A 22,171-nucleotide genomic window follows, 5' to 3' on the forward strand; every position below is an offset into this window, starting at 1 on the left:
CGACAAAAAATGATTAAATAACAACAATAATGTCGTCTTTCCTTCTCTTTCTGTCATTCTCTTGGCGGAGGAGAACGTCTTTTTCTTCCCCAGCCTCATTTCCTTATACTCCCTCCACTAAAATATTGTATTAAGGTTGTCGCCAGTATCCCAACCCCTACCCCTTAAAAAAAAAAAACAGGTCAGATCGCTGCCTCGGGGTACGAAGATGTCTTCTCGAGGTGCTCGGAGAATATGTGATGGACGGGTTGACGGCAGCGCAAAGTGTAAGCGGTTTTTTTTCTGTCAATCACTCTGTGAATTATCTACACTCTGGTCACGTGATGACAGGTTTAAAGTCTGTACGTGACAGTCTGGATTGCAGTGGGTGGGAGGGTCCTAGACGATAGCGATGGACGTGGGTGGAGTGGAAGGTGCCCAGGAGTACCGAGTGCCATCATACACCCTAAGTGTTTGTGGTAAGTGCGGTGAGGTTCTAATCAATCCAAGAACAGACCTCGTCAGTCGTTGTGCTCGAGTATGTAACTAATCAAAAACTCGCGAAAAACAAATCCCTCAGAAAGTTTGTCTAATTAATAATGTTTATTTCAACTGAGCATAGAACAATAGGCAAGAACTGGAACTTAACAGACACTTAGACTTGCTGGGATTTTTTTTAAAACCACATCTGGTAACGGCAGCACGGTCGCCCTACTGAGGATTGCAGATAAAAGATGTCTAGGGTGGTGCTTGTCACCTGTCCCAACTTGCCACGTTTGTATGTCATCTCTTATCCTCCTTGTATCCGATATCAGACTAGACCACGTTTTTGTAGTCTTTAAAGAAAAAAATCCAACTCGTAAAGTCACATCTGTCCACATATACGCTTAATTTGCATGTGTTGCCATCTCTCTCACTGGCGGAACCCAGTGTAAACAGAGCCATGTACAATATACAATGTACAATATTGATGTTTGTAGGTGTTTAGTGTGTACCTCGAGAACGGAAGAGGGTTATACACTAAGATTTGGGGAAATGATATTGCACTGAAGTTCACCCAGCCATTAGAAATCAAATACACCTCACTAATCCTTTAAACGTTCCTTCTGCCAGGGGCCGGTCCTGAGACCTTTCGCCCCAGTTATATCGCCCCACAGCTTCAGTCCTAGATATGTCCATTTCGTCACAACACCGAAAAGTCAAATCGTCCCAGGCCTGATCAGCGACGATCTTTTGATGATAATAGCTACTTTAGTCTCATCGGTGATCGATTCGTCTTTTGGGCCTGGGACGATTTGACTAAGGCTGTAGGGTGATACATCCTTTGCCCGCAAGCCGCTCACCCCGACATCCGCGTGTCCGCACGCGCACCCAATGAACCCGATCCTCACCACGCCGTAAAGGACGCTGTCCGACATGGACAATTGTTGCGATTACGACTAACATCACTACGGACCCCTGTGGCGGAGTGTCGAATTTGTCTTTTTTCTTTGTTTGACCTTACTGATCATTGTAACAGTAACAAGAATGACAGCCAGTACTGCACATATTTAAGTCTGACATGCACGGTATACCAAGTGTCTGTAACTAGTCCAATTCAGTGGCGTAGGAAACGGGAGGGGTGTTGGTGGTGGCAAGCCGCCCCCTCAAAAAAGATAGAGGCAAGAATGTGAACGTCGTTCACTGTCAGCATGAAGTTTGCCCTACCCCACCCCCTCCCCAAAGCCGAGCATCTTCCTACGCCACGGCAATTAGGCTGGCAATGCAAGTGGCATACTTTTCTTCCAGGAACAGAAAATTACACAAATACAGACTTTATTTTGAAAAATAGAAAGTATAAAGTATGATCGTTACCATTTTTTGTTAAGGGCGTTTAAACAGATATTACAAAATGTAACTGACTAAACTGCCCTTCCCAGCATTCAAACAAGAAATTTAAAACAAATTTTTTATTTTAAAATGCCTGTCAGGTATACATTCTCCCTCTCTGCCTTCTTGCAATTATCCATTTCTCAACAACACTTTTCCTGTACCTTATAGTTCTTTATATCTTCATTACCACCAGCTCTACAATTTGGGCCAACAGGAAGTTTACTTGCATACAACAAACCAACATAGTTATCATAGTATCATTACTGTCAGAATTTGGAGTACAAGAATAAATGTGTAATACTGTAAATATAAATAAAGTTATCACAGCTGTTTGGCTTACTTTCATACATTCTGGAAGATTCTATGCCATGCCATGAATCAGGAATTTTCTTAGACTTAAGTGGGAGCTATATATGACTTCCACAATTGATAATTTATAAAGAACAATTGAGTGACTTCTACACCAAGAAATACAAATAAAAGCTAACTAACCTTGATATGTGTTTCTTTAAAAAAAAAACCCATAAAACTGCGTCCACCATATACATGTGCACTCATATTCACATGTAAGTACATGTCAATGATCAGTGTATGGATGACATGGTGTAAAAGCCATGTTAACAATGTTGAGACAAATATTAAATGAGAACTAAGGCATTTCATTAAGGTGAAAGTATACTCTAGAAAAAAATTTTATTTCAAAGATTTTGTTAACACTTTGTGACAGAATAATCAAATATAAAATAACTATCTAAAAATATGTTTTTAAGTGGTTACCATGAAAATTTTCATGTAATCCATGATTTTTTTGTAATGTACTATTTTTTTTCAAAATAACTTTCAGACTACCAAAAATTACAGATCATTGATTTTAGTGTCTTTGTAAAGTACAAACTATTATCTAAATTTCCAAGCCGCTCATTTTGATATCTTTGAAAGTCTTGGAGATATGCGTGGTCAAAGTGGACACCCCCCAAAATTGTGCTGGACAAACCAAGAATTCTTATTTAAAAACCAATTACAGCCAAAATAATGCTTATATCAACAAGCCAGCGATTGTAATTGTAGATTGCTTATGCATATGACTACAAAATTTCATTACTGTAGCTTTAACTTATCCTGAGATATTTTTCTTTATGGGTGAGCGCACCATGGCCTAAAACTGCTTTGGAGAAAGCAAAGATTTTCCAATTCATTTAAATGTAAATTTGGAGAGAGTATGTGTGCAAAATTAATTTCTTTAACATCAAAATACTCTTCTTCAACAAAAATACGTCTGAACCATATATATATATATGTGCGTTATATGTCAAAGTATCAAATCTGTTATCTCAACCTGACCACGGCATCACAAAACTGCTACTTTGGACTATACTTTCACCTTAAGAACTGATCAGTGCTTGTTGTATTCCTTCTGCTCAAGCAATGTGAGGACTGAAGGATGCAAAACAAATAAAGGTTTTTGGCAAAATGCAAAAATGCGTTCATAGTTAACATACAGCATAACAGAACTTACATTCTTAAAAATATATCATAAAGCACAACAGTGAAATTACATGTTATAGTCTTCCTTTCCTGATATACTGTAAACGGACATGAAAGTTTTATATTCTTCTGAATTCCCCTATAAATTATATGGTGAATTGTGTACAATGAATCTAAATTTCTTAATTTTTACAAATCTAGCTAAAAGTGTTTTAGCACTCTAACAAAAACCATTTCAATGAATTTCTTCAAGTATTTGGCTAGATATGTTATGCGTCATAACAGATAACTAAAGCATAATTACTAGTTCTAATAGTTCTGTTGTAATGATAGACCACTCAAAAATAACTTCAAATAACAATAGTAAACCTGACAAAAAATAGTTTGACAGTAAAAGGAATCAAAATACACTCATAAAAGGCTCATAGAGAACATTGCTAATACAGAGTAGTACTCCTTGCACAACTGAGTCCACCTCAAGGCACATAATAAAATAAAGACACATATGAGAAAACTTCAAATATGCGAAAGCATTACCCTTTTTTCAGGTGATGGGTTAGTAGAAATGGGCTTAGTCAATTTTATAAAACCATCCATGACTCAAATCATGGTACACATCAATATAATAACATTTATAACATGACTGGCATCACTTGACTAAAAAAAATTAATGCTGGGAATGTCAGTCCGGAATGTCTGCATTAAAGCAGCTTATTAAGAACATTTGTGATGATTTTCATAATTATATGTTTACAGAAGAAAATACGTAGATGTATTTTCCTATGAACCCTAAAACATTCCAGTTTCTGTGGTTCCTAAAATTCCGTTAATGAAATATTTCCATTCTGTGGAGTAGATGGAAGGAACCTCTTAATAAACTCCTCATCAGTTAAAGACATGGGCGGAGGGGTGGCACTAACATCACTGGGTATGCGTTCATTGCCATTAGCCCCTGTTGCAGACTCTTCATGAATGCGGACACGATTTCGCTTCTTTGGAGTGGTCGTTGGAGTTGACGTACGAAGTATTGACCCCTTTGTGCCATTACATGGGGATTTTCTGTCCTGAAATTAAAACTTCTTCATAAGATAAACTAAGAAAATAGTCCCAATATGTTTAAGTTGTAGTCAAACAGAGAAAGCTGTAGCAATATGAAATAAGTCATTGTGTAATAATTTCAAAAACAATTTCAGATTTGCTAGAAAATCAATACCTTACTACAAAATTTGTCTCAGACCATTGTTTCTGCAGCATCAAATACACATGAGGAAAAATAATCAGAGCTATTATCAATTTCATTTTCCATACCAGAGATATGTAAAACAATTTGCTCAGAAATGCTACCTTGTTGTGATCAGAAAGTCCTGATGTCTGTAGATCATTTTGAAGAGATTTCAGTGTTTCCTGCAATCTAGTGATACAATAATATTAGTAATTTAACTGATCACACAAACCTTCACCTCTACAATGACTGATATTCTCAGATGTTCTAAGCAAGAAATTTGTGTAATTTCTCTGTAAATGGATATCACCACTCCCAGTTGAAAATTCACAGAACAAATATTGTGCACAAGGAATTATAAATATATATGTATGCATGGATGTGTGTATTATTTTTAGGCAAAAATTCATATCTATTTTACGTCACCAACTATGTTATTTTACAAAAATTACTAGGATGAATGTGAGCAAGACTAAAAAAAGTACATGTGACACTAAACAATCAAAACCATTAGGATTCAGAATCACTCACTTTATGTATCTCTGATTAATGCGATCTTTTTCAGATTGTGCATCCTGGAGAAAAAAAATAAAGAATGAAGGAATGAGAATTGAGACCAAGAAGCAAATAATAACTGAAGATATTTAATATTGGATTAAGAAAATGATATTCTTTCACGTTATCTAGCAAAATCAAATCAACACCAGGTCAATTGAATTTTAAATCCATGCCTCCCAACTATGTGCACCTATGCTGTGAGACTTAACTGCTTTTAGCTGTAAGTTCTGATGCTCATGAAAATGCTAATTTTAACGTAAGAAAATTTTTTTAAGCTAACCAAGATGTCTTCCATTTCATCTATAATGTGTTGCTTCTCACACTCAAAGGTGCTGTGTTGCATTTTTTGTTTAATTTTGGCCATTTGCAGCTCATCAGACAAGTCCAGCACCTGATCCTGGAGTTAAAAAGCAAAAAAAAAAAAAAAAATAATTTCACCAGAAATAGAAAAGATTAAATAAAAAGCACAAGAAATCTTTTATTTGCAGTTCTTAAATACAAAAGCTTTCAGTGTATTAGCCATGTCTATGTTCAATGACTTTGACAGTCATATAAAATGAGCAGTTGGCCTCGTATGTCTTTCATGCAGTTAACAAAATATGACACATCGTTTACTTAATAAAGCTCTTCCATGGATGCAAAGGAGAGTTTTTATATCTGTTTTAGACTCCACTGTGCTCTGGATTTCACTGAACAGATACAATTTTTCATTGTCACTTTAACAAAGAAAAAAAGTACACCGCTAACAGCTTCTAAGGAATCTGAAAGCAGATGCTTGATGGATGTCATTCATCACTTCAAACCTTTCATTCTGACAGAAACATGGAAGTCAGTGTCAGGCAGTAGACTGAGGATGACATTGTCAAAATAATATTCCTATGTATGAAGTTACCTACACTTCTTAACTATCGGTGACAGAAGACAAGTATAGATACAAACCTTAAATTCAGCTACACAACATTCACCTCATCCATCCATGAATCGCACACATACACACAAAATGGACCTATTCCAAATTCCTCCCAGTCTAGATACTATGCTTTCAATTTTATTTAACTTGATCTTACACTCTGAAGCTTAATAATAATAAAAGTATGAAGCGTAGAAAACATGTAAATAATAAAATGTATAGACAAAGGAGACATATATATATATACACACAAAAATCCCAAAAACTTTCTTTCCTCTCCTACCCTGCCATTGCTCTATTAGAAAAATGATGAAATGATAAAAATAAATAATAAAATAAAAAATCTGGTCTGTAATATGATAATATAGCAAGACACTAACCTCTAGAGCCTCAACTGTATTCATTGTCTCTATCTCCTTCAATGCGATTTCTGAAACAAAAAACACTTTTTATGCTAAATGCATAGAAATATTAGGTTTGTAACAAGAAACCAAACGTTCTTTGTTCAAATAACTAAACTTTTTCAACTATGCATACAATTTCATTTATCTACTGGTATTTTTGTTTTTGTCATGCCAAGCACTTTGTTAAAACAGCTTCACAAGCAACAACTTGAAACAGCAATGAGAGCTAATTAACAACTCAGTACTAACAGTATCAGCTACAAAAAAAAGAAAAAAATGCACACTAAGCTCTCTAGCCATAATTTTAAGCAAACCTTGCTTTTGAAATGCTAGATCATCCAGTTCTTCATTTCTGCGAACAATTTCAGAAACAAGGAACTGACGGTCAGAATCTGTGGCACTTAGTGCTTGCTGAAACTCCATTCGTAATTTTCTCTCTCGATTGATCCGTCCCCTTAGTTCTGCTCTGAGCCAGATGAGTTTATTCTGTTGAAAGTAACTACTGTTGATTAGTAAAATTATACACAAAGTCCATCAATCCATCTATTAGTCAATAAATAAATCACTCAGTAGCTCACAGTACTTCATAACAAATACATATGAATCCAAAGTTGATTTGATATCACATAAAAAATAGTACAAAAAAAACAATAAATGAAATGTGCAATAATTTGTGCAAGTCACAGCACGGGAACACCACAGAAAATTAACATCTTGTTGCCACCAATTCTACAATCAACAATATTATAAAAATAAACAAAATTTACAAAACTAAGAATAAGAAACTACACATCAATTCTAAAGCAACTAAAAATTAACTTAAAAATTACCACACGTTAAGCATATTACATCATATGTTAATATTATGTTCTATGTCATGTTTTATAGTACCCTCTTTCTCATAAATGTTTCCTACTAACCTTGATTTCTGTAAGCAAAAGGTTTGATGCACTAACCATTCCATTCAGACCCTTGATACCATTTAGAGGCTGCAGAAAATGGTTTCAAACAGTGAATTTTTTTTAAACAAGTTTGTCACAACTTTAGAAACGATAAACTAGCAATGCAGTGCATTAATACTGTAAATATGTTCTTTTCATGTGCATTTTCAACATAATTTATTTGCAGTGTTTGTAAATGCAAAACCTATTAGTGCATTTGGATTAGAAAAAATGACACGAATTTACACAGGCTAAACTGTTATGAAGACTATCAGGTCTTCTGGCTTGTCTAAAAGACTTACTTGACATTTGCCTGTTGCTGCATCGTGGGAAGCAACTTCCAGTAGCGTATCAATCTCTACTGCAATGTCCTCAATGAGTGTCTTAAGAAATGTAAATGCCATCTTCATTTAATAATGATGCTAATAACTACACATTTAATTGAAATTAAAAATATCAACTTTCATGACAGCTATATCAGTATTCTTACTCCAAATTATGGGATCTCAACGTGTTGAAAATGTTCAAGGTTTCAAAATTAATCTATATTATCTGCAGTCTATCTAAATACAGTAGCTTGTTCTATAAATCAAAAGTGATCTCTTTAAATACTGTAAGTGAATTCTTACCAAATGCATTTTATCCAGTTTTTCTAGCTCTGAATGGGTCACAGCAAGCTGTTCTTCAAGTCTCTTGACTCTGGATATGACAAAAAGTAATCCCTTCCTTAAAACACAATCTATTACATAAAGACAGAATTGTTTGTCTAAAAAAACAAATTGTGCTTCCTTATTATTCATTTATTTCAAAACATTATTTTTGCTCTAAAACAAAAGGAAAAATAGCGACAAAAAAATGCTGTCAAAAAAGAAGCACAAACCTGCTAATATCGTCTTCAGCCATCTGACTCTGTGAACAGTAAATGAAAAATTATCAGATCAGAAATACAGCCTGCATTGAAATACTAAATACTGACACATTAAAGAAAAAAGTATTCATTTCTGATAACTTTATGATGATTATCATAAATGTGTATATCAGCATATACACACACACATACACCTCTTTCAAGATGTATCCCTACAAAATCTAGCCTCCTTTAACTTTGACAACACAGAATAACACATTAAATAGATTCACTCTTACTCAAGCACTCTTGTGGCTGTCATCTCCAATCTTTCTCCATCTCTCTTTCTCTCTCACACACACACACAAAATACAGCAAAAGTATAAAAATACAAACAGAATGAAAACATACCAGACAGTAGACAGTCATATCTATACAACTGTAGCAAAAGCATTCTATTATTTTTGTTTGTGCATGCATGTATGTATGCATAGATATGCATGAATCTATTTATGGAAAACCTTTATAAATTAACATTAGTATGTTTATTATTAGAACTAAATATCTGTTGATAGTTTTTTTTTTTAAATAATTGGATGCAATCAGAAAGAACATGACAATGTGACAAACATATGTGCCACTTTACAAGATGCTGGTTGTTGTATCCTGCATAGCTATTCTGTATTGGCTGTGCTTGGTCTACGACTTGATAAAACAGGAGCTAAAACTTCAAGAGTACAACTGATTTTGCGAATATATGGTTGTAAACTAACGTGTGTGTGTAATTTTTAAGTTCATTTTATCACAAGTCTTCACGAGCAAATAAATATCAAAGCTATAAATATCAAAGTATGTTCATAATCTGATCTGTATTTATAGAAGTGTTTACAATAAATACTTTAATACTACAATAATCCTTTAAATAAAAATATAATAAAAACTATTAGGCAGGTTCAACAAAACCACACAGAATGCAGAGGTCTGATCACAAGCAGTTTCACTGCAATTTCAAGCAACTACTGGAAATATAAAGAGGAAATTTTCTATTGCATTCACTAAATTACTACTAAAATAAAAAAAACTGCATCACTCCAAGAGCAAATAAAAATCATTACAAAATCATAGACGGTGTGTAATCGTGGAAGGCACAGTTTCTGAAAATAATTAGCAAATCTACTGGTCAAGTGTTAGTCTAAACACCAGAAGAAAAATAAACAATGCATGAATCCAGGAAAATAAAGAATGAACAGACATAAATAGCCATGAAACTATAGCTTTGCTATACTACCGCTATACACCTTCTGAAAGCACAATGCAAGTGATGCACCAAGTGGTGGCATAGTGAAAATAACAAGAATAATAATAGTTTGACACTAAAGTGATTTAAAAACTGCTGGATGAACAAAATGCATCTTTTCTGTTCTATGGGTAAAAGCTGTTTAAATGATCTACCTGAGTCTCAAACTCCTGTCTGACTAGGTCAAGTTTTACTCTCATGTTGCTATTATCTTCTTCCAACCTGCAAGACAGTAGTTAAGTAAACAATATATACTGGTGAAATTAATTCCAAGTTTCACATTAACCAGAATAAAAGTAAGATACATGAAAAACATGCTGGTACTCAGTTCAAAACAAAAAGAAGCTTTTAAACCGACAGATGGTTAAGAGCTAAAAACTAAACTGCAGAATGCCATAACAAGTTACAGGTAAAATGAAGACATTTTCCTTTAGCTAATTTGGTTAAAGAAGTGATATGGTAGCTGTTACTAATATAAACACCGAATATTTTATTTGCAATTTTATTGAAACACAAGTCAAAGCCAAAAGTTCTGGACCTAGTATTGGAGTGGCACAAGTTTAAATAGTTCATAAACTATTTCAATTGCATATATAAAATAATCAGAAGTGGTACCCAGTCAAAAACTGGTCTGATGCTTCAAAATGATTATTTTACCTTTTTAGTTTCTTTTCCAGCATGTCTACATCTTCTTTCAGCTTCTCCTCACTGCGGCGTGCAATCTTTGAAGCAGATTTTTCCTCTGACAACTCAATCTGAAACAAAATGTCTAGCTATAGTACTCTAACGTCAGCATAATTTCACAATTTCATCAACATAGTTAACAAAAGTTTACATTTCTAACAAGAAATACTGTAATTGTAAAAATATGCATAACTTGAACACATTTAAATAGATATAACTGACCTGCTTATTTGCTTGTCAGCCACAGATAATGATAAGCAATGAATAATTTGTAGATACTGAGAGGATGAAAGTATCATAGGTCAATGCTATAATCATGAGGATGATTACCTTCAATGCCTGAATAGCTGCTTCATATTCAGCATGCTCTCGTTTGAATTTACGGTTCATTTCCTGCAAGGTGTGTGCCTCTCTGACCTTCAAAAACAAGAATCTTCTAAGGCTACTGTTGTAAATTCTTTAAAAAGCAACAAGTACTGAAGTAACGTGCTGTTGCAAACTAAATTTAAATTACAGAAAAACAGCACTTATCACACAATTTCTCCAGAATATTGAATACTGAAGTATGCACTGTGAAAAACTTCAAAAGATATACCATGAAAACATTTACACAATGTGTTGTTTTTATCTACAGTACAGATCAAATAAAACAAAAGAACTTATGGTCAGAGGTGGCTCCAGAAAATAGTGGTTTTAGGGTGCAATTGCCAATTTTTAGATATTTTGATACTTTGACATATATATATGGTAAAGATATTTCACACTTAGCAATGTGTTTTGATATAAAATCCATTTTCCTCACCTGCCCCACCAAGTCTTATGTGTCAATACCAAAAAATTCATCATGCTTATACTTTGGTCATGTGCAGGTTGATCCCTCTAAACCAACATGTCTCACATCATTGGAATCTGCATTTTCTCCCCTAATCCCTTCTATCAATATTGTACCCAAGGTGTAAATTGATCTGAAGAGATTTCCAAGTTTTCATCTTTCTTTGAATAATCCACAACTATTGGTTTATTTGAAAGTTTCTGGTGAAAATGATATGAAGGATTTTTTCATGTTTAGTCTTTACATTGCAGCAAAATACTAATAAATTTAAAAGATTGATTTTTACCTTGGCTTCATTCAGTTCTTGTTTCAGACTGTCATATCCCTTACTGAGCCCATTCCGTTCCTGGAGAAAATTGTTTTAATTGTGTCTTGTCTGACTTCAAAAACAGGCTAATTATAAATATACAAATCTTTACAAATAGCAGAACATTCTATCTTACCTTTCTGATTCTACATCACCATGCACATGATGTCCATAAACCAATATATAGTCAAATAACAAATATAGTCAAGAATATTTCTTTTTTTTTAAAAAAAAGGCTTTAAAAATCCCTTTTTTTGTTTTTTTGTTTTTTTTACCTCATAAAGCTTCTGTTTGTAAAGCTCAGTTTCTTCTTTGGCAGCCTTTTCACGGTGCTGAAGTTCAACAACTCTTTGTCTGAAGTCCTGAAAACACATTTAACTATGTGACTTTTTCCACTTACCTTCTAAACATAGCGTCTCAAGGCAAGTGCTCTAACCCTCTCTCCTCCCACACACACCTATCATATGGTATCAAACTATGAGCTCACAAATAGTAGTAGGGAAAGAGGGTGTCAAAATGGTGTACAAAAAGATTTTGCCCAATCAGTAAAATGTTTCTTACCAACACTCAAGCAGGTAACTTTTACTGCAAAATATCAACTAATTTTTACAATAAGCAATGTATCTAAAGATAATTCAAGCAGCTTACATGTATTTTAGCTGATGATTCAGATAGTTGTGCTGCCAGTTCAGCTTTGACTGTACTAAGTTCCTTCAGTTCACTCTGAAAATCACACAAATAAGATCCAGTGCAGACATATATTCTGAGTAATTTTATACAACAATTTGCATACTTAAAATGATAAAACTATGTGCTGCTACCAAACAATAGAAGAGCTAAAATAAAATCATAGCCAATATATTAAAGTACTTCTATACCACAAGAAAATTATAATATTAGGCTTTATTTTTAAGTCTGAACTTTAAGTGCTCTTGAAAATGTTCAGGCCTTCTAGCCATGAGCAAATATAAATGAATGAGGATAGTACACTGAGAAAATATTTACATGCTTACAGTTATGAAGATTTCTTCTCTACAAAAATCCTTCTATAATGACTTCTCCATTAGCACTGCTTAACAGAATAAGATATTTTCTTCCTGTCTAGTAGCCTTGCTTAGTTTAATTTTCATTACAAATATTGTCAGTCACCATCAGTGTTCCAGTGCATGCTCAATGCAACTTTCTAAAGGTACAAACAGAAGTGAAAATGATAGCTAGATTTCCAGACCTGTAACTGTGCTGCCTGGCCTTGTGCTAGACGATGTGCAGCATCTGCTGCAGACAGCTCATCTTCCAGTTTATGCTTGCCTTCAGATAAGCCTGCTACTCGATTGCGCAAGGAATGTAGTTCATTTTCATACTGCCATGAATGTTGAAAACATTTTTGAGGAATAGCTTGATACTAATACCAAAGTAAAATAAAATGTTGAGAGCGAATTCTCTTTTGAAGACTTACTAGATGACATAACCATAGGAGATAAAGGATTAAATCTCCTCGTTGAAAAGTTATCTCCCTGACAGTGAGGTAGCACATGCCTGGCGAGCAGAGCACTCCACTAGTCAGGTGAGCAACTGCTCTCTAACAGCATAAAGGTGCAACATAAGGCAATACATCAGTTTTTCTCAACCCATTCTCTACCCAAAGAGCGAAGAGCTCGGACTGGATTCTGCAGGCAAACTGGCTAACTGGAAAGAATGAACCACAAAGCTGATGAGGCATCCAGGCAACAAACAGCTAGAAAAGCCTGGGTGTTATCCCTGACTTGTTGGAACTGCTGAAAAAGAATGAATTTCAGAGACCCTTGCTGCGGCGGCCAGGACCAACAGGAAAACTGACTTTTCCGTGATCCTGCTAAATGACACTACTGACCAAGGCTCATAGGTCTTGGAGTTTACAAACATCAAGACCCAGGCCAGGTTCCATGTGAGAAAAAGAATGGGTGGCAGGCCATTCTCAAGAGCTGGCAAATCCAAAAACTATGTTACGAACCAGCATGCTGTCAGAAAAAGGATGACAGCATTGCTCTATAGCCTAAAAATGCTCATGGGAGCCAGCTGTCTATCATGGAACAGTCACAAAAGCATGAAATTCACAGGTAGGCATCTGAGACCGTCATCAGGTGGATAACATACTCCTTGCCCTCAAACACTCTAGAATGTAGGCCCAGCACATGAGCTTGAATCTGTCACTGGAGGGAAGGTGCTAAGAGGTCTTTCTTCTAGATACCATGATCCCTCACCTTGAAGAAAGGGAGGAATAAGTGGACACCTCCTCCCATCCTGTTGGCACCAGTGTCAGTCTAAAAAAAAATTTTTTTGAAAGTAAATTGTCTTTCTTTGTGACTTAACAATATGACATGATGTCAAGGCCCTCCCGACCTCCCAATTGTTTGGGTAGAGTGTCAATAAAAAAACAAACTGATGTATTGGCCTTGCCTTGACACCTGTTTTTAAAAATTTTGGCCAGTTAATTAAACCATAGGTATTCTTGAAGAAAACTATTCAACACATCTTTACCTTCTCTGCTATGGTGCGTGTGTCTCTTAGGTCTCGTTCCAAATCCATGCGTACTGACTTTAATTCATTCACCTCAATATCTTTGAGTCGAATTTGCTCATCTTGTGCTGCACGTACAGCCTGTTTAAAATTTACGTCTGAATGGTGAAGACATTCAAAGCCTTTTGGAAATTTAAACTCTAACAAAAGAAAGAAAACATTTGATTTCTTACAGAATATTCTTAAAATTTATTTTTTTAAAAATGCATTCAAGTTGCAGAAGAACTGTTATTATTGTTGATAAAAAAAGTGTTTAATTTTATACATTATAACACTATAGGCAGTCTTTGTCAACTTTGACAATGTTTCGTACCATAATGATCCTTTACAAAGTAGATTTTTCTACTATAATTAATTTTGAAATACATAATGAATACCTATTAGCATGACAGATTTTTAGCTATAAAGCTGTAATTCTGCATCTGAACAGCATAATTAAGGCAAGAGAGAACTACTGAGAAAGACCTAAAAGGATACTAAGCGGGGCAGTGACTAATTCTCTTTTCAGTCCATCTAACTGCTGTGAGCATCATAATGAGGGCAAGCTAGAACTAAAACAAACTGATAAAGGAAACTAACCAGGGCATCGGCCAGTTCTCTTTTCAATCCATCTAGCTGCATCTGTGCATAACCACCATGATGCCTTTGGTTCTCCATTTCTTTTATCAGCTGCTCATTGCGTTGCATTATCTGGGTAGATCCATGTTTTGTTCTGTCTAGATCTCGTTCTAGCTGCTTCACTTTAGCTTTCCATCTGACAAAAAAGGAAGGTTGTGAAAACCAGAAAGTTGAAAATTTATCAAAACTTTTTCATATAAATTACCTCATCTGGTGCTACAATGTTGTTACTAATATGCCTGATTCAGCATCAATTTTTACATCTTTAAAAGTCTTAAAATGTCAATTCAAAGTTCCAAAAATATGTTATTTCTATATGAAGTACTCTGCTATGACTGGAAATACACTTATAAATAAAGAAAAACCCTTAAATATATGTATATATATATATTTAAACTCACTGCCTAACTGCCTCTTGAGCACGGCCTTTAAATTCATCCTTCTTTTTCTCTGACTCTTGAAGAGCTAGCTGTGTACTACGAAGCTCGTGCGATGTTTTTTCCAAATCTTTGGTCACTTCTGTTAGTCTTTTGGTGACATCTTCAAACTGCTGAGTGATAAATGCTTTCTGCCGCTCTGTGTCTTCTAAGTTGTCACTTGTAGTCTTCAACTGAGTAATAACCTTGGCTGCTTGCTTCTCTCGGTTTTCTAGGTCTTTTGATAAAGTCTATTGGATCATAAAAGCCAAAATGGGATGGTAATTTGCAAAATATAAAAGTCGGCTGAAAAAATTTGAAAATGGCCAGTAAAACTTCTTACATGAATTAGAAATATGAAAGAAAGAAAACTGTTTGCTTCAGTTTATACTGCAGTCTCGTGGCTCAGTTTCCATCGTGCATTCTGTACCTGGGAGTCAAACCTCACTATTTGTATGTATCTTATTCCAGAAAATGATTCAGATAAATAATAATCAGAATCCTGTTTCCATTATTCATGTGGAAATGGGAAAGTGTATGATTTCGATCTCATATAAGAAATAATTAACTCTTAAGTTTAACAAGTAGTTTTGCATGTGTTATAGCATACTCAACAAACAAACACACACACGCAACCTATTTTCCCTAAAAACATTTATGTGTTTTATAAGAGCTATATATCAAATGATCAAAATTTTTCAGCATAACAGAACCAACAATTAATTTCTAATAAACCATTAAATCAAATCAAGCCAGTGGAAGGGACTGGAATATGTGGGTAAAGGCAAAGGTAGCAATCTTTTTAAGGCACGTGATGCAACAAAAAAAAAAAAACACCATCAAATACATCAGAGGTTTAGATTCATTTCACAAACTGACAAAGTTGCATGATGGTTTTATGATGAACACACACTTGTCTCCCGAAATGTTCAAGAATCCACTCTTCATGTCACTATACAAATGCACACAATGCACACTTGATTTTTTTAAAACAAATCAGGCCAAGCAAGCCAGCAATAATCAACAAGATATACTTCACCTCAATGTGGTCAGACAGTTGTGCCCTTTGACGCTCACTCTTCTCTAATGCCCTTCTTAATGATTCCATTTCAGATATGGCACCAACAGAACGTGTCAGCTGCCCACGCAATTCCCGAATCTCATTTTCAAAATTGCGATCTCTGGTCTCTTCAACTAAAAGCAAGACACAGACCACACAGACATTGTTAAAAAAATACATAAAAATAAAGAAATGAATTACTGCATCAATAGACTTAATATTTAAGATAAGAAACTATATTATTCTTTAAATATATGTATTTACTTCCTACCTGCTCTTCGTTTCCTTTCCTCTTTCATATCTTCTTCAAAGCGAGCTTCATCAAAATATGACTTAAGTTTATGTCTGTCTCTTTCTGCACGTGACAGCTGAGCTCTCAGCTCTTCTACCTGTAAACAACAAAACACTCTTCTTTATATGCTACTGTTCAATTAAAGATTATCATCAAAATTCTAACCTTATTCTGACTGCATACATCTAAAACTTTGTAAACCATGTGATAAAAAGTCTCAAACATTTAAAAAGAAAAGTAAAACTGTTTTACCTGATTCTGAAGTGCTGTTCTACTTCCCTCACTCTGATCCAGTCGACGGCGAACACCATCTAATTCTGACTCCAGCTTGTAGCGATTAGATTCTGCTTGTAAGTAATGACTCCGAAGACGTTCTTCAGCAGGTTGAGAACAAACTTGGTGTATTGCCTGAAGACAGAACAAAATTCATTTGTAAGACTCTCCATTGTCCCAATAGCTGTTCTCATGGAAATGTGCAAAATGCACAGATCTAGCTGGAACATAACTTAAGGAAAATGTTGAAAATGTTTGTGGTATTTAAGTATAATTTTACTTTATTATTCAGTCATTTACAGGTTGGCCTTTAAATATTTTCTCACCTGCTTAAGTTCAGAGGACAGAGAAGTAAGGTCATCTTGACGATCTGCCAAACGTCTCTCTGCTTGAATTTCATTCTGTATAGCTGCTAGTCGCTGTTCTACTCTAGATGAAAGCTTCATAAGGGATAAAATATTTGTCATTTATTAATTACTCAGATAAGGTACAGCTTTACAATATCTGCAAAAGTGATTAAAGTTACTTCAACTTTTACATTTAAAAATCATGATGCTTTAAGTAGCTATAATTCCCTAGATACTGACAATTTGCTGCATAATCCTGACTGCCATGGCATTAAATGTTATGAAGACAGGTACCTATGCTCAACAGCTGGGTCAACAGGATGAAATTTGCTATGCCACACAGGAATCAAAATGACATGCTCCCAGTTCAGACACTAGTGCTCTAACCACTAACCATCTGCTTCCCCAATTAATAACAATTTAAAAACAAGTGCTTGCATAACCATTACATATACACTGGAAGGTGAGTACTTACTGGGTCTGAAGACTGTCTCTGAAGATTGCTGCCAATGTCTCGCACATTTCTTCGTACATCTAGATCTCCCCTGAGTGGAAAGATACAAATATAAAGCTTAGCATTAATAACAAGCAGGACTAGAATGAAATGTGTGTTCACAAACAACAAATAATAGTAACTAGGTATCCATGTGATTTATGGTTCTCGATGCCTGTGCACATCTAAGGATATGCATATGTAATTCAGTAGAATGGGAGATGGTAAACTGTAGTTCCAGTTTCAGAGGTAAACCCTAAACAAATATCCCTATATTCACCATCATTTGAAGAAGTTACATCCACCAGAGACAGATAGAAATTCTACTGAAAGATGGTGTCAGAGTGTACAAAATATCACCATATTCACTATCTATTGAAGAGGTCATGCTTCATCCCAGCTAAAATTCTACTGAAAAAATGAAGTGTCAGTGAACATTCAGCAAACCAACAGAAACATATATTCTGCAAACACTGAAAATAAAAAATAAACCATGATAGTAATAATTCTATATCTGAAGAAAGGAATCCTGAATTTTAAAAATTTATTTAGGTTTAAATACATACCTATCTCTTCGGTCAATTTCCCGATTCAAGTTCTCCTCAAGACGCAACTGGTCTGCAGAAAGATCACGAACATTTTGATGCAACCCATGCAGCTCTTTGTTCATGTCATCTGCAAAGCGCACTGAGGACTTCTTTCTTCTTCGACGAGGTCCACCTGATGGTGAACCGTTATATTCTGTATCACTCTGTGGAAAAGTTTGTTCATTCAGATCACAATTTTGTATTCAAAAATAAGCTTGTTGTGTCAAACATGACACATATATGTCTTTTAATGATATGTTAATATATAACAAAGAAATTTTGTCAGATTCACTGTATAAGCTATTCAAATCTGTTGCTGCTCTCAAATTTCCACATGTCTAGCTATGTACTGGTCATATTATTTTAAAAAACCTTAATGTGATGGCCATATTGTAATGAAATTATGCCCTTATGGTAAATTTTAGTGACCATCCTACAAACATTTTCTATATTCAACTGACTCCAAAATATCAGCTTGTCCAGTCATCTTTGACTTTACGTCTTTTTCATGCTTTTCTTTCTTTTCTTTTTTTTAAACCATGTACACAGAAAGATGTTGAAGCTAAGGAGTAAAGTTATCAAAAAGGTAACAATGGAACATCCTTCTCTCTGATTTGCAATAGTAAACATTTGAACATTTGGTCAAATGCATAGATGCTGCTTGTCAGCATTAATAAGATTAGTAAAATTCATATTTTGTGAGTTAATATTTCATGGGTTGATGTTATGTGCTTTCTTGATTTAGCTACATCCTGTCAAGAAATGTCACAGAAAAATTTTATAAAATAAAATTATTTCATTCATGCTTCATTATGTTTACCACTTGATAATTTACAACTTCTGATTCCTAACTAATGTATTAAAATATTATTCTCTTAAATGTATGAAAAGATGAGGAAAGATCCTTGTTATGAAAGCTATGAAACTGCAATGCATTGTTTCACAGAAGAGCAATAGTAAACATACCAAATTAATTTCAAAATACCTACTCCATAGGATCTGTCAAGTTGTGATCCTCTAACTTTCTCTTCTTGGAGATCCTCCAGAGTGCGATCCAGATCACCACGTATCTAACGCAAAGAAAGATTTATTCTCAAAGGCTGTGGATATGTCAATAATAATAGCAAACATATGTCACATTATCAGATTATTTTATTGTTAAAAGAAATTATTACTTCCATCACGGAGAAAATTTAGAAATTATTGTGTTTTGTCATCCAAAGACAAGTTAAATATCTAATATCTATCTAGAAGTTTTCAAAATAAAAGTGACATAAGTGTCCCTGATGTAATATCCCATGATTGATTTGTACTATCTGGGAGAGCTAATGATCTTTAAATGATCTTCTGAGTAAAACTTTATATAATTATTACTCTACACACACTATTTAAATCACCTAACTTACCCTGTCATTGGATGATCTTTGCACCCTTCCTACGTCTCTGTAGGAATCAAGCATGCGATCCAGAGTTTTCAAATTCCGCGTGGTATCCTGCATTAAAGCAACAAAACAATAGAAACTAGAATTCAACATTTTGTTATTAATATTAGATTAGTTCCTGCAATTCACTATGCTAAGCAAGAAACATTACTTTTTGTCACACTTGTTTTTAAATAAGCTAACGCTTTTCAGTTTAGCTTTTAAGCATGTGACTTTACTTTAAATTTGGGAAATGATTATTTAAAAAAAAAAAATAACATAAGTGCATATGCAGCCTCAAATTAATTTTATGTTGCTGTACTTTTTAGCAGTCCTTATGTCAAATAAAGTAAAAAAAAAAATGTATTTATGACATTAAAAAGTGACTGTAACTGGGAAATTTAACAAGAACTGGGGAAACTGCTTTTAAAAAATATAATATTTTGTGCCTTTGTGTAAAAACAACTAAAAGAAAATTTGTAGTGCTGACATGGAAAGCACATTTCCGTGAAAAGTCAATGTCGTTATGAAGTTCTCAAGAGGTAACTTTCTACCAAATGCCTTTAAAGATAATCTAAATCTTAAAAATGAAAGAAAATGAATCCCATTTTGCCACACTGGCATTGTACTAGTGACAAACATTGGTACTTTTTCTTCATAAAAGAGTTCTGAAATTATTTGTCAGCAAGTTTTAAGACATATACGCAAAAGAACTATATAACCAAGGGCCGCTTCCATTATGCACACAATACAGTCATTTGCCCAACCCCTTTCACACTATGGAAGCACTCCTTAACACAGCCTTTAGAATGTTGGCACTGCTATTGAAATTATGAATGATTCTGGCCCCATTAAATGCTTCTCTGCCCTAGTATTGACAGTTGAAGTGCAAAGGTCAAAGGTCTTGCTACATTTTAAGAAAATTTTTTTTTTCATAATACTGACATGGACAGCCTGATAAAAAAAAAACCAATGTTTATATGTAGATAAATATGTACATGCACACTTGAAAATACTGTGACTGCATGAACATACACACATAAATTTCACATTAGTAACTTATTATTAAACAACTTAGTTATCAAAACAATGATGCTCATACCTTCAGATTAGAAGTAAGTCGGTACATTCTGTCATCATCATCTCCAGAATGATGGCGACCTCGAGATCCATGATAATACTCATCACTTTCCGTACTTGATGATGTGTATCTTCCTCCATTCGCCATGATAATTTTTCCTCTTTATATTAGATAATCCAAGCCATTCTTTTGTACTACAAAAACTCTGAGTATTTGTGTTGAATTATTTTTCCTAAATATGGAGTGCTCTTAAGACATTACTGTCTTCTTCCAATACCACTGGAACCCAAGATTCTAACAGTTACATTTATATTACAGACAGATCACTTTTTAAACAGTGTTATTAGCTCAAACAACTAAATGGTGCTTCTGAGATAATAATATACACAAAAGCATAAATCAGCAGCATTTCGATTGAAAAAAACACATAATAGTACATAATTCACATAACAGCACCCCAAATCATAAAAAAGAAATTTACAAAGAGGATGCAGAAACATAATTTGGTATGGGAGGTCTGAAATTGTAAGAGTTTAGGTCTAGGTCTGAGGTCTTTATGCATTTGAAAATAAACCAAAAACAATATGAAACATTGACATCAGGAATCAAGATCATGGCAATATTCACATATGATTAACAACCCCCCACACACACCACCACCACCACCACCAGATTATGATATCTAGGAAAACTTTATCTCTCTCTCACACACACAAAATACTAAAAAAAAAAATTGTCGAATAGCTATATATGGCATAATATATATACCTTTCTCTATAACACATAAGCCATTATTTAAATATGGATACAAACATTTAGTACATAACGCACTGTGTAACCACAACTAAATTTCGATCAAGTTGAGTGTAAGAGTACTGCACTTTCTAATATAAATTAATCACCAATTCACTCTCGCCTGATTTCTTCTTCTTATTTTTATTAATCGATCATGGATATTGTTTGAAACTGTAAAGTCGGATCATTCCTACTTTCATGTATATTATAACATTTACCTTTAAGACAGTTACTTCAGAATATCAGTAAAGTTGTTGTGTATACATCCTGGAAACAAGTACTCCACAGACACGAAAGTCTTGTTTGGAACTGATCGAAATCCTTCCAGCTCAATGAACAGCTCGATTGGCTGTGATCTCAAGCTCGTCCAGACATGTCATTCTTCTGAAATATTGCGATGTACAGGGCCATTGAAAAATGGATCTAAATCACGTTCTTTAAGATATCTGATCAATGCACTTACTGTCAGAGAATAAACAACCACAATGAGTTGGATTTTTTTTGTTTCCGACGATTACGATCTTTCATAATTGTTTGTTTCTATTGTCGTCTGCTCTGATTCCAGCCGAGCATAAAATGGATGTCGTGTGCAAATAATAGCAGTCGAAATGGAACTGTTTTAGCCGTAAGGACTACATGAAGAAATTTTGAGGCTTATTTTGTATTTACATCTAATTTACCTAAATAAAAGTTTATTTATATTAGAAGTGATCAGACTTCTGAAACTTGGATCTTGTCTGAACTTGTCAATTGAAAACGGCGCCTTTTGGTTTTCGTGTGTATTCAGCAGAATTGAAACAAGAATTGGATTGTCATATAATATAAATCAATAAAATATCGATAAGGCTATACACAAGTAAAGATAAATAAAATAATTAATATGTAAGGTGATAT

The 22,171-nt window shown here is 34.4% G+C and overlaps 1 protein-coding gene across 3 annotated transcripts; it reads right to left on the bottom strand.

Moving 5' to 3' along the window:
• Positions 1 to 1,777: 1,777 nt before the first annotated feature.
• On the bottom strand, positions 1,778 to 22,068 carry LOC112570732 (centrosomal protein of 128 kDa-like). Of its 3 annotated transcripts, none has more exons than XM_025249318.1 (31): positions 21,496 to 22,068; positions 20,504 to 20,761; positions 19,387 to 19,473; positions 18,970 to 19,050; positions 17,960 to 18,144; positions 17,376 to 17,445; positions 16,880 to 16,993; positions 16,533 to 16,688; positions 16,260 to 16,377; positions 15,968 to 16,122; positions 14,914 to 15,179; positions 14,474 to 14,648; positions 13,856 to 13,975; positions 12,567 to 12,698; positions 11,987 to 12,061; positions 11,614 to 11,700; positions 11,318 to 11,377; positions 10,530 to 10,616; positions 10,173 to 10,270; positions 9,671 to 9,737; positions 9,334 to 9,372; positions 8,252 to 8,280; positions 8,001 to 8,070; positions 7,674 to 7,754; positions 7,351 to 7,419; positions 6,745 to 6,916; positions 6,407 to 6,456; positions 5,397 to 5,513; positions 5,090 to 5,133; positions 4,686 to 4,747; positions 1,778 to 4,402 (listed from the first exon to the last, which is right to left on the bottom strand). In XM_025249318.1, the coding sequence occupies exons 2-31, from the start codon at positions 20,627 to 20,629 to the stop codon at positions 4,152 to 4,154; spliced, it is 3,243 nt and encodes a 1,080-aa protein (XP_025105103.1). In that variant the 5' UTR covers positions 20,630 to 20,761; positions 21,496 to 22,068; the 3' UTR covers positions 1,778 to 4,151. The 3 variants fall into 3 exon arrangements, with proteins under 3 accessions (XP_025105103.1, XP_025105102.1, XP_025105104.1); XM_025249317.1 differs by having other exon boundaries at positions 1,778 to 4,400; positions 4,681 to 4,747; positions 21,496 to 22,059; XM_025249319.1 differs by lacking the exon at positions 9,334 to 9,372 and having other exon boundaries at positions 1,778 to 4,400; positions 4,681 to 4,747; positions 21,496 to 22,057.
• Positions 22,069 to 22,171: the final 103 nt, after the last annotated feature.

This window comes from Pomacea canaliculata, linkage group LG8 (genome assembly GCF_003073045.1).
Source record: "Pomacea canaliculata isolate SZHN2017 linkage group LG8, ASM307304v1, whole genome shotgun sequence".
NCBI classification, from domain to species: domain Eukaryota; kingdom Metazoa; phylum Mollusca; class Gastropoda; order Architaenioglossa; family Ampullariidae; genus Pomacea; species Pomacea canaliculata.

Excerpts from the sequence above, each read along its gene's own strand:
- LOC112570732 (XM_025249317.1), bottom strand. The coding sequence starts at position 20,629 with ATGGCGAATGGAGGAAGATACACATCATCAAGTACGGAAAGTGATGAG. Across the intron at positions 19,474-20,503 it reads GACTTACTTCTAATCTGAAG|GATACCACGCGGAATTTGAA; the intron begins GTATGAGCATCA and ends GCTTTAATGCAG. Across the intron at positions 15,180-15,967 it reads AACTGTCTGACCACATTGAG|ACTTTATCAAAAGACCTAGA; the intron begins GTGAAGTATATC and ends ATGATCCAATAG.